We start from the raw sequence: 12,765 nt of genomic DNA on the forward strand, positions 1-12,765 counted from the left end.
AGAATATATTATATGATTTTTTATCTGCAGTTTCTTTTCCTCAGAAAACTCTTTACATCACAGGTGTTACGTCGCACCTACTGTGATTTTTAGATTTTTTACCTCTGTTTCCATATATGTCATAAATTTATTCCAATCAATCACGGCAATGGGAATCTCCCCATCCAAATTACTAGAGCAGGACATAGTCCCAGCTAAAATTTTGGTTTATTACCCCTCTTAAGGCTCCTAAACTATTTGAATTCCTTAACTTCCTCAGCTCATAGATATGCCTTTGTAAAGGCAAGATTCAACACCTTCCCATCGAACGTGCTGAGAAATAGAAATAGATTCTCCAATGGACAGATATCGCTCTTATGTGATTGTAATTGTGGGGCACCGGAATCGTTACATCACATAATTTTTGACTGTGCTCTTCACTTACCAGCTAGGAGCAAGTTTATTGCTCAATATCTTAAGGGAATTGCCGATGATACGATTGAAGCCAAGCTGAAATATCTACTAATTGACGATGACCCCCTAAGATCACTCATGGTTGCCAGATTCTTGATCAGTGTCCTATCCCTAAAGAAGAGAAACGGTCTCCTGTGTGGCTCGGATAACCCCTTTAAACCATGGTCTATGTTTTAGGTGATATCACCATTGTTTTAAACCATGATCTATGTTTTAAGCGATATCAGCATTGATATCCGTGATTATTTTATGAGCAGAGGGCGATGTATAGGTTACAAATCTATTGTAATGTATGATGGTCGTCCTTGTTTTTGTTTTGCTTCGGTTCCTGTTTGTCTTTTGTAAGTTTATGCGATTTTAAATCTGGAGGTCTAAGTATAATATGTTGGTATGGGAAACTGTCGTGTAACGGGCCAATGGCCGTAATAAAGATCAATCTAAAATCCAATTTATTCCAATCTTTGTTAAACTCTATGTCTTTTTTATTTCTTATTTTCTGTGTCATTTTTACCAATTCTAAATAATCAAACAATTTATATTGCCACTCGTTTATGGTTGGGATTTTTGATGTCTTCCAATTCTGCGCTATTAGAGTTCTGGTAGCCACTGTCGCGTACTGAAAGAGTGTTTGATTTCCCTTTTTGATTTCCTCTCCAATTATTCCAAGCAGAAAGGCTTCGGGTTTTTTTTATAAAGGTATATTTGAAGATTTTTTTTTAGTTCATTGTAAATAGATTCCCAGAATTTTTTGATAGACTCACACAACCACCACATATGATAAAAATCGCCCTCCTTGATCTTGCACTTCCAGCATAATTTATCACCAGTTTTATATATTTTTTCCAATTTTACGGGCATTACGTACCACCTGTACATCATTTTATACATATTTTCCCTGAGTGTTGTGCATGCCGAGAATCTCATACCTTTATTCCATAATGCCTTCCATTTGTCAAACTCTATGTTGTGTCCGAAGTCCATTGCCCATCTCACCATTACCTCCTTTACTTCTTCATCCTTGGTGTCCCATTCAAGTAACAGGCTATACATTTTCGATAGGAGTTTTGTTTTATTTTCTAGTATTTCAATCTGGAATCTAGATTTTTTCCCACTTATCCCATTCTTTTTATCTTCAGTCCACATAGAATTAATTTGGTGAAATTGGATCCATCCTGTCAATTTGTTCTTTATTTCTTCATAAGGTCTAATCCTCCAACCGGTCTCTGTTTTTACTAGCAAGTCTTCATAGGTCCATCTTTCTCCTTCGATGTTTGTTTTCTTTATTGTCAGGATATCAATTGGCGATAGCCACCAAGGGGTCTTCTGTTCCAATAGTTTTTTGTTTCTTTCCCACACTTCCAGGAGTGGTCCTCTAAGAATGTGATTAGAAAAACCTTTATGAACCTTTCCCTTGTTGCGCCATAGGTAAGCGTGCCAACCAAATCTTAAATCGAATCCTTCTAGATCTACAGGTCTTTATTTTTAATGACAATCCAATCTTTAACCCAACAAAGACACGAGGCTTCGTAATATAACCTTAAATTTGGAACTGCGAATCCTCCCCTATCTCTTTGATCTGTGAGTAATTTAAATCTGTTTCTGGGCCTTTTCCCTTGCCAGATAAATTTAGAGAGTGTTTTCTGCCAATCTTTGAATACTGCGGTTCCCCTGATTATCGGTATGTTTTGAAATAGAAATAACAGTTTCGGTAATAAACTCATTTTAATCGCCGCCATTCTGCCCGACCAAGAAAGTTTTATTCTATTCCAAGTATCTAAGTCCTTCCTTATTTCTTTCCATGTGGTTATGTAATTGTCTTCCATCAAATTTATATTCTTCATCGTTAACCAAATTCCAAGGTATTTTACTTTCTTCGTTACTTTAATACTAGTTTGAGATTCCAGATGGTTTTTTACCTCCTCTTTCACATTTTTAATCATCATTTTAGTTTTTGTTCTATTTAATTTAAAACCAGATAATTTTCCAAATTCTTCTAACAAATCTAACACCTTAGCAAACACTCTCTTTTGGATCCTCCAAAGACAACATAAGATCGTCAGCATATTCTTTCAATTTATATTCTTTCACTCCAATTTTTATTCCGTGTATCTCTGAGGTTGTCGTTTCCCATGATGTTCTCACCTGGTGAAACAGATGTGTTTGAGTGCTCATTAAAAGTGCTGGTGTTCATTCAGAATGTGCATGCTACCTTTAATTCCATTCAACAGTGTATCCAAACTCATGTTATCGCCCTTACTACAGTAACAATTGTCTCCCTAACAGGATGGAAAGAAAACCCAGTGGAGTTTGATTCCGTTTTCAATGAAAGTACATACACGTGGAGCTGGGGAAGTCCAGATATTCTGCCCATGTTTGCTAAAGGTAAGCATGTTTTAGTCTTAGCAAGGCATCATTTACAAAGTATCAAAAGTTTTACTACAAAGTGCAATATCCAAAGTAAGTGCTTTGCAATTCTTTGTGGGGTGATTTGGAAATCACGCTTTGGTTGGTGGCAACACCGCACAGGGTCACAAACATGTTTCAAATGAAGAGCTTCTGTTCTTCAAAATGTACTGTGGTTTCTTGCTGATGTTCCAATAAATCAGGCATCCCCAAACTTTGGCCTTTCAGATGTTTTGGACTACAATTCCCATCATCCCTGACCACTGGTCCTGTTAGCTAGGGACCATGGGAGTTGTAGGCCAAAACATCTGGCGGGCCGCAGGTTGCGGATGCCTGCAATAAATCTACATATGTTGTCTGCATATGTTTGTGTATCTGTCTAAAAATAGGTAGATGTAATGTTATCTAGACCAGGGTGCTGTTGTTTTTTTTAATGCACCCTAATATACAAAGATCAAGAGATCTTGTGTGAGCAGATGGCACTGCCACTTGAGCAGAAGGGTTGACCATTTACTGCACCCTGCTTCTTTTGTTGTTGTTGTTTAGTCGTGTCCGACTCTTCGTGACCCCATGGACCAGAGCACGCCAGGCACTCCTGTCTTCCACTGCCTCCAGCAGTTTGGTCAAACTCATGCTGGTAGCTTTGAGAACACTATCCAACCATCTCTTCCTCTGTCGTCCCCTTCTCCTTGTGCCCTCCATCTTTCCCAACATCAGGGTCTTTTCCAGGGAGCCTTCTCTTCTCATGAGGTGGCCAAAGTACTGGAGCCTCAGCTTCAGGATCTGTCCTTCCAGTGAGCACTCAGGGCTGATTTCCTTCAGAATGGAGAGGTTTGATCTTCTTGCAGTCCATGGGACCCTCAAGAGTCTCCTCCAGCACCATAATTCAAAAGCATCAATTCTTCGGTGATCAGCCTTCTTTATGGTCCAGCTCTCACTTCCATACATCATTACTGGGAAAACCATAGCTTTTACTATACGTGCCTTTGTTGGCAAGGTGATGTCTCCACTTTTTAAGATGCTGTCTAGGTTTGTCATTGCTTTTCTCCCAAGAAGCAGGCGTCTTTTAATTTCGTGGCTGCTGTCACCATCTGCAGTGATCATGGAACCCAAGAAAGTAAAATCTCTCACTGCCTCCATTTCTTCCCCTTCTATTTGCCAGGAGGTGATGGGCCCAGTGGCCATGATCTTCGTTTTTTTTATGTTGAGCTTCAGACCATATTTTGCGCTCTCCTCTTTCACCCACAATAAAAGGTTCTTTAATTCCTCCTCACTTTCTGCCATCCAGGTTGTGTCATCTGCATATCTGAGGTTGTTGATATTTCTTCCGGCAATCTTAATTCCGGCTAGGGATTCCTGCTTCTTTACAGCTCTGAAATTCTGGCTTCACAAGGTTGGTGGACATTCCAGAGCAGTTTTTTTGGGGAAGGGATGGAAGAGATGGAAATTTCTGCTTATTCATAGGAGGGCACCATTGCCTTCTGCTTGTATTGTGGAATCTTGGATCCAAGTTAAATGGTTTTTGTGATGCTTGCTCTTTGGCCTCTTGAACAAAAGAAATATGGCTTCAGTAACTGGATTTAGTGTTTTCAGAAGGAGCGTAGCCATTAATTCTTTGTCCATGGTGCACTTTGTGATCTTATGTACTGGACACAATCTGACCTAGTTAGTCTGCAAAGAGCTTTTTAAATTACCATCTTATGGCTATAACATATTGCAGTCTGAACTTCTAACAGCTATGTCTCTTTCCCCCCTCCTCTTCCCCTGTTCCCCCTGGTTCTTGTTGAACATTGAGCCTGGGAAATAATTCTCCTTGCGTTTTGATGAGCCCTTGCTCTCAATATTTGTGTTTCTCTTGGGGCTTAGAAACAGAGTGTATCTGTTTCCTTGAAATGTTCCATTTTGCAAAACAGTGCATGCCAGCTAATTAAAGAAGCATCTGAATGGGAATGTCATCACTCTGGCTTCCAGAAGGGCAGTCTCTGTGCCGTGGAGACCTAAGAGTAGGAATAGTAAGTAACTGGTAGGAGATGGGAGTGGCCAATGGCGAATCCTTGAGCTGTGTAAATGATGCAGAAGAACCCAGGGGAGAAGAAAATATGTGCTGCTTTGCCTACATCTGAAATCCATGAACCAGAATAATGTGATAAACCTCAGTGCGTCTTCCCCGATGCCATTTTAGAACTGACAGAAGGGATTTAAAATATGGCATTAGTTCGAGTTTTACTGAATCTTGTCATTTTCAGCAATTGAAACTTCCCCCTTCTCTTCATATCCTCTGTTACGCATCTTGTATTTTCTGTGCTCAGCTCATTCTCCTCGGAGTATATATTTTCTTTCAGCAGGAAATTGGGAAGGATATGACAAGGGATTGCAGCCTTCCTGTTCAATTGGTTCGCTCTAGCCGTGGTTTTCACGTTTTCTAGAGTCACATTTCTTTAGTTCTACACTGTACATAGTTGCCGTTGGCTTGGGTGGGTTAATTGGCTTATTGGTGTGGAAAATCAGGGTATGGTATATCACAGGGATGTCCAACCAGTAGATCATGATCTACCGGTAGATCCCTGGCTGATCCTGGTAGATCACGGGATCCTTATCGTGTAGCTCAACAACTCTGGGCAATCCACCCACCCCACGCACACTCCTCTTCCCTCCAATGACAATGTGTAGATGACTGCCAGTTTTTTTATTCTGGGAGTAGATCACAGTCTCTTGGGAGTAATTCCATCCTAAAGCAATCCCCCAAAGTGGTCACCATATTGCTCAACCCACAGTCCAGCTGCTTGGAAAGGGACCATGTTTGTGTGGTTGCTCTTTTCTGCCTGGATAGGGGTTTTTGCAAGCATTGACATACACTAGACATTGAGAGTCCGCCCAGGGTCACCTTCCACACATGAAGATCTGAACCAATAGCGAGCCGTTTCTCCAGCATCTATGCCAAATTGCTTCTTGTTTCTATCTTTTTTTTTAAAAAAAGAAAAGGGTGGCTGTAGTTGTGTTAGAACACCAGAATGTCATCAGACTCTTCGCCGCTTAAAATAAGACGCAGGTTAAACCACAGAGCCTAGGACTTGCCGATCAGAAGGTCGGCAGTTCGAATCCTCGCGACGGGGTGAGCTCTCGTTTCTCGGTCCCAGCTCCTGCCAACCTAGCAGTTCGAAAGCACATCAAAGTGCAAGTAGATAAATAGGTAGCGCTCCGGCAGGAAGGTAAATGGCGTTTCCGTGCGTTGCTCTGGTTCGCCAGAAGCAGCTTAGTCATGCTGGCCACATGACCTGGAAGCTGTACACCGGCTATCTCAGCCAATAAAGTGAGATGAGCGCCGCAACCCCAGAGTCGGTCATGACTGGACCTAATGGTCAGGCTCCTTTTATCTTTACCTTTACCATTCTATGAATGCCAAGCAAAGTAACATTTAAAGTATTCTTCTATTTAAGTACTCACCGGGTAGGCAAGAGGTGATGAGGAATTTTATGCAAGTGAGAAGAAAAAAATAATAATGTCGGAATATGTTGTTAAAATTATAACTACCCAAATCAGGACTGGCTGAATGTTTTAAGGATTTTCAATCTCTTTAATGACATCACTGTCGCTTTAAAGGAGGTGTTGTTCGGCCCAGACACTGAGGTCCAGCTCCGAGGGCCTTCTGGCAGTTCCCTCACTGCGAAAAGTGAGGTTACAGGGAACCAGGCAGAGGTCCTTCTCAGTAGTGGTACCCGCCCTGTGGAATGCCCTCCCAGCAGATGTCAAGGAAATAAACAACTACTTGACTTTTAGAAGACATCTGAAGGCAACCCTGTTTATGGAAGTTTTTTAATGTTTGATGTTTGATACAGTGGTGCCTCGCAAGACGAAAAGAATCCGTTCCGCGAGTCTTTTTCGTCTTGCGAAGCAAGCCCATTGACGGCTTAGCGGATTAGCGCTATTAGCCTTTTAGTGGCTTTTAGCGGCTTACCGGCTTATCGGATAAGCAGATAAGCGGCTTAGCGGTTTAGAAAAAGGGGGGGGGGAGGAAAAAACCCCCGCAGGAACTCACAAGACATTTTCGTCTTGCGAAGCAAGCCCATAGGAAATTCGTTTTGCGAAGCACCTCCAAAACGGAAAACTCTTTCGTCTAGCGAGTTTTCCGTCTTGCGAGGCATTCGTCTTGCGGGGCACCACTGTATTTTGTTGGGAGCCGCCCAAAGTGGCTGGGGAAACCCAGCCAGATGGGCAGGGTATAAATAAATCATCATCATTATTATTAAATATAATTGTTCTCTGCCCCACCCCTGTACCAAACCATTACTCAAGTTACCCTTGTCCTTGTATTGCGGAATCTTGGATCCAAGTCAAATGGTTTTTGCTCCACTGTTTCAAGGTCTGCATCTGAAGTTCTCTCTCTGTGCAGGTTCTCTTCCATACAGTTATGCTAACAAGCATTTTTAAGACTTTTTTTCTTGCACAGAGACTGTTTCTTCAGGTTAACTGCCAGCTACTGGCTTTAACTGTCCTGCAGGACTACTGCTGAAGTCTCCCTCTCCCCTTGCAGACCTTCTGAGCTTCTGCCTTCAGAGATTTTAGCCTTGGGGTGTTTGCTTCTTCCTCTTCTGTCCTCTGTCTGTCCATCATCTGTCTGCTCCCACAAAGACCCCTGTCTGCGACTGCTCTTGGCTACAGTCATTCTCTCCAGGCTTGTTTCTTGCCTCTTCTTTAGTTCCTTGATTGATCTCTCCACACTCTTCCAAAGACTGTCCAACAGACTCTTAAACAGTACAGAGCTTGCCCTTTTGTTTCCTCCAGTCAGAACCTTCTAACCACTCGCCAGATTCCGATTGGAATTCTGAAACCTCGTTGACCCGTAACTCAGGATCAATAAGTTTGGATGGAATGTCCGCTGAAAAATGACAACACCCTATTGAAGTCTGACCTTTTGGATTCCACCGATTCTTATATAAGAGCTGAGTTCTACTGCCAACTATCAGTAACGGAAGCTCCTCAGCAGAAGTGTGTGTTTGTCTGCTTCTCGGCCGGCTGCCATCTGAACCCTGATACCATGTGCATTTCTGGCTTCCTTAAGAGTAAAATACCACCCACACGCTTCATATGGTTAATTGTTTTATGTTTACAAAAACAACAGCAACCTTCCTACATTTAAGCTGAGCGGTCCTTTACTTTTTTTCCCCTCGAAGGTGCAACTGGGGATCATGTTTACACTCATTGCTATGAAGCTGAAAAAGAGGACTTTGGAACAGAAGATGCCAGCTTGCTAGACACGTGGGTTTTTGACCATGTTAAGGTGAATGAACATCTTTGTTTTGCTTACCGTAACTAGTTTAGGGTTACCAGACGTCCCCGGTTCCCGGGGACAGTTCCCAGATTTGCAAATCTGTTCCCGGACAAATTGCGTCCCCGGAATGTCCCCAGATTTGCAAATCTGTCCCCGGGAAACGTGGCAGCAGCAGCCTCAGCAGCCCGGAGCCAGTCTGTTAGTGCTGCTTGCTGCCGTGGCACCCGCCATTTTTCCTGTGCCACAGCAGCGAGCATCTTTGAGCATCTCCATTCCATGGAGGTGCAGGTTACAACAACAGCCGAGGCAACATTTTTCCTCCTTCGCCGCGTCAAGCAGTTGGTCCCTTACCTTTCCCGCCCTGACCTGGCCACAGTGATCCATGCGACGGTCACCCCCAGGCTTGACTACTGTAATTTGCTCTACGCCCTTGAAGCTGTCCCAGAAACTCCAGCGGGTGCACAATGCTGTAGCGAGGCTCCTCACGGGGTCTCTGCCATGGGAGCATATTCACCCAGTGCTTTTCCAGCTGCACTGGTTCCCGGTGGAGTACAGGGTCAGATTTAAGGTGCTGGTTTTGACCTCTCTGTCTTTGCTATCAGACATCTCCACCTTGCTCTGACGCTTTCCAGCAGCAAGGATCCGGGGGACTAGGACTGCTGCAGAATTCAATTTCCTGTGTACATGCTGGTGGTATCAAACAAAAATGTGAAATTTTAGAAGTCTGGATATCTGCTTGCTCTCAGGATAATTTATAACTGTCTTTTCTTATCTAGGATTTCTTCCGCTCTGCCAGAAACAACGAAACATTGCTTTCTAAACTGCACGAGCGGAAAGTTGTTTTTTTCCTGCACTTATTGGGGATAGACACAAACGGGCATGTTCATCGGCCTCATTCGAGGTACAGTGCATTAATATCTGCATTTTAAAATATAGCAGATCCCGTCAAAGTTAAGCAGCTTTAAGTGCAATTGATAGCAACGGAAGGGAGTTAAACCAGTACTTTAGAGATGCATAATTAGAACGGGGGGTCATACTCTTTCTGAAATTTAAAGCTTTAATATTTCCGTATCATCCATGTAAATCCCTCCTGTGATATATGTATTTAAACCTGAAATGACGACTCTGGAAAAGTAGGCAAACATACTCATTTATGCTAATACAGTGTTTCAAGCATTTAGTTAACATATTTCATAGTGGCCTTTCTAATCGTAATGGCAGCAAACTTTTCAATGGTTCCCAGAGCAGAAAGTTAGGATCCAGGCCTGTGGTTAAGGGAGAAGCTTGGTGAGGTTTTCATGCGTCAGAGCACAGAAGGGAGTGGGGCAGAGACTGCTGTTTGAGAAAGGGGGTGAAGAAAAAGCTCCGCTTTACAACTTGCAGCCCCTTCCACATTTCTCAGGGCTTGCAGCCACATTTTGATGTAACTGTTGTAGGGACTCCAGCAGGCGTAGTTTAACCCTTAATTGCATTCCTAACAAAAGTCTTACGGCAATCTGTAGAACTTTAGCATCAAGCAATAACAACTGCTGAAAACCCTGCACACAATATTTTTTTACATTTGTTTTTAAAACGAGCCGTGTTGCCATTGCAGGAGATCCGCCATAACAAAAATGCCTGAAGCTGGACAATGTCTTTTTTCTGCAGAAGGTGCTACATAATTGTGGCACCGCTGTTAAGAAGGCTATATCCCAGACGATACAATACAGTGGTACCTCGGGTTAAGTACTTAATTCATTCCGGAGGTCCGTTCTTAACCTGAAACAGTTCTTAACCTGAAGCACCACTTTAGCTAATGGGGCCGCCTGCTGCCGCCGCGCCGCACAATTTCTGTTCTCATCCTGAAGCAAAGTTCTTAACCTGAAGCACTATTTCTGGGTTAGCGGAGTCTGTAACCTGAAGCGTATGTAACCTGAAGCGTATGTAACCTGAGGTACCACTGTATCTCACTTCCTCACCTTGACATCTCCCCTGCAGCTGTAAAATGTAGTTTGATAAATTCCTTTAGAGTAGGCATAGGCAAACTCGGACCTCCAGATGTTTCGAGACTACAGTTCCCACCATCCCTGACCACTGGTCCTGTTAGCTAGGGATGATGGGAGTTGTAGTCCCAAAACATCTGGAGGGCCGAGTTTGCCTATGCCTGCTTTAGAGTCCCGAGTCCCCTCTTAGAACTATGATTCCCAGGGCTCCTTGGGTTTATAGGCAAAGAGTCATTTTGCAATTTTACATTAGTGTTGGGAAAAGGAGAGAGTGCTAAAGAATCCGTCAGCTGAACTTTCAAATGCATCTCCAGTTGTATCATGGCTGCCTGTACCTCAGGAGATAACTTTTTAAAAAACTAATTGGATAGAGTGTATTGGATCCAGATTTCTCGTGTAATTTACCAAGGGGATATTATTGATATGGAAACTAAATAGAAAACTTTAATCTTTGTTCTTGCATTTCTTTTCTTTTCCGCTTTGGTCGATCACCTTGTAATTGAAGCTTCTTGCCTTAATGAATGTCTGGATTCATTTTCTATTATAATCATGTCAAAACATTCCACTCCTTTCTCTCCTCTCCAGAGAATACAAGAACAATATTAGGAAAGTCGATGAAGGTGTAAAAGAAATTGTTTCGATGGTTGAGGATTTTTATGGAAATGATGGCAGCACAGCTTTCATCTTGACTTCAGACCATGGAATGACAGACTGGGGTGAGGATTTTGCAAACATGACCTTTTTCTTCATGTTCCTTCGCTACTAAAGTGCTGATGAACACCAAGGCTGCTTTTACACCCCCCTAAAAATAATCTTTCTCATGGTGATTCTCCTCAGAAGTATTAATATAACTTCAGAATGTACCCATCCACTCAAGTAGGCTTCTTAATCCAAAAGAACCCCAGATTGCTTCCCCGGTTTTAGTTAATTTATTGAAAACTCTTTGCTTTATATACGGAAATGCCAAATATTTCCTTTTTTTTCTTGGACACATTCTGTGAAGTGATAGAAAGAGAGGTCAGAGGAGAGAGGTCAAGCAGCAAAGTCTGCTTCGGTGACCCAAGCAGTAAGAAGCGTTTGATAAAGAGAGTGTCCCACCACTCAAAATGTGTTAGGAACAGAAATACTTGTGCATCTTTCTCATGTAAGGATATTGTTTGCATTTGGTTAGAATTCTTATGATTTATTACATTTGTAATCCACAGCTCAACCCAGAGCAGTATACAATAACCTATTAAAAAGGCACACGTCAACACAACCCCCTCCCAACCCCTATAAAACAAAAATACAAAGCAAATCAGAAAATCCAGCAAAAACCTGAGACTGTGTGGTGCAGTGGTTAAAGTGCTGGACAAGGCCCTGAGAGACTGGGGTTAAAATTTCCACTCAGCCATGAAGCTCACTGGGTGACCTTTGACCAGTCACTGTCCTTCGGCCTGATCTACCTCATAGGGTTGTTGTGCAGATTAAATGGGAAGCAGAAGAAACTTGTACAGTGGTACCTCGGGTTAAGAACTTAATTCTTTCTGGAGGTCCGTTCTTAACCTGAAACTGTTCTTAACCTGAGGTATCACTTTAGCTAATGGGGCCTCCCGCTGCCACTGCACCGCTGCTGCATGATTTCTGTTCTCATCCTGAAGCAAAGTTCTTAACCTGAGGTACTATTTCTGGGTTAACGGAGTCTGTAACCTGAAGCATCTGTAACCTGAGGCGTCTGTAACCCGAGGTACCACTGTACGTCACTTTGACCTCCTTGCAGGAAAGGTGGACTCTAAATGTAATTTCCATAAATCTGATTGAATAAATGTTGGTTACTCTATGAAACCTAGAAGCAGCTAGCATAGGAGACAACGGTATTTTTGTGCTGAGGAAATTCTGCAGCCAGGGTGCCCACAATAGAAAAGATACTGCTTTACATAGGGCCACCCTTGTGTGTGTTTGTGTGTGTGTGTGGGGGGGGGGGGATAAGACAGAAGCAAACCTTCAAATATCTTGATCTCAAGCCATATAGAGTTTTACAGACTAACATTAGCACCATAAATTAGCTTTGCTTAGCAGGTAAGCAGTGCAGATCTTTTAGGAAAAGGTATCACACGTCCCTGCTTTACAGTGCTAGTCAAGTTGCCTGGCTGCTGTGTTTGGCAGCTTCTGGACTGTCTTCAAGGGAAGCCCCAAACGGAACACATTGCAGCAGTCTAGTCAAGAGCTTCCCATAAGCCACATGGGTACAGATGAATCAACCAAGTTTCCATATAGAAGTGCAGCATTTGACACATCCATTTCACATTAGGAGTCCTCTGAGGTTCCTGAGTGGGTAACACTAGACAAGTTCAAATGTTTTAAAAGGAACAATCTTAACGGTTTAATGTTCTATTTTAAGGCCCATTGCAGGGGCAGCAATTCATTATGAAGTAATTCTAACTTTGTTTTCTTTTAGGGGTTCATGGGGCTGGTCATCCGTCAGAAACATTAACACCACTCGTTGCTTGGGGAGCAGGAATCAACTCTCCACAAAAAGTCACCTCGCAACAGTATGAAGACACGTTTTTAAAAGGTAGATGTGTGGGCAAGGCTTTTCAGATGCAACTCGCCGGAACTCAGTTCTGGCACCTCTCAGGTGGCAATAAGGGAACAAGGGAGGGGTTCATAGTGAATTCC

At 42.7% G+C, this 12,765-nt stretch overlaps 1 protein-coding gene across 4 annotated transcripts in view; it reads left to right on the forward strand.

Moving 5' to 3' along the window:
• PIGN (phosphatidylinositol glycan anchor biosynthesis class N) overlaps positions 1–12,765 on the forward strand; it is a 336,158-nt gene that overhangs the window by 252,848 nt on the left and 70,545 nt on the right. For all 4 annotated transcript variants that reach the window (XM_081872989.1, XM_081872992.1, XM_081872990.1 and 1 more), the window contains exons 4-8: positions 2,737–2,835; positions 8,028–8,134; positions 8,902–9,026; positions 10,693–10,823; positions 12,545–12,661. In XM_081872989.1, the coding sequence (XP_081729115.1) occupies positions 2,737–2,835; positions 8,028–8,134; positions 8,902–9,026; positions 10,693–10,823; positions 12,545–12,661 (579 nt within the window). The remainder of the gene's footprint in view (positions 1–2,736; positions 2,836–8,027; positions 8,135–8,901; positions 9,027–10,692; positions 10,824–12,544; positions 12,662–12,765) is intronic.

This window comes from Podarcis erhardii (assembly GCF_964252035.2).
Source record: "Podarcis erhardii genome assembly, chromosome: 8".
Taxonomy (NCBI): domain Eukaryota; kingdom Metazoa; phylum Chordata; class Lepidosauria; order Squamata; family Lacertidae; genus Podarcis; species Podarcis erhardii.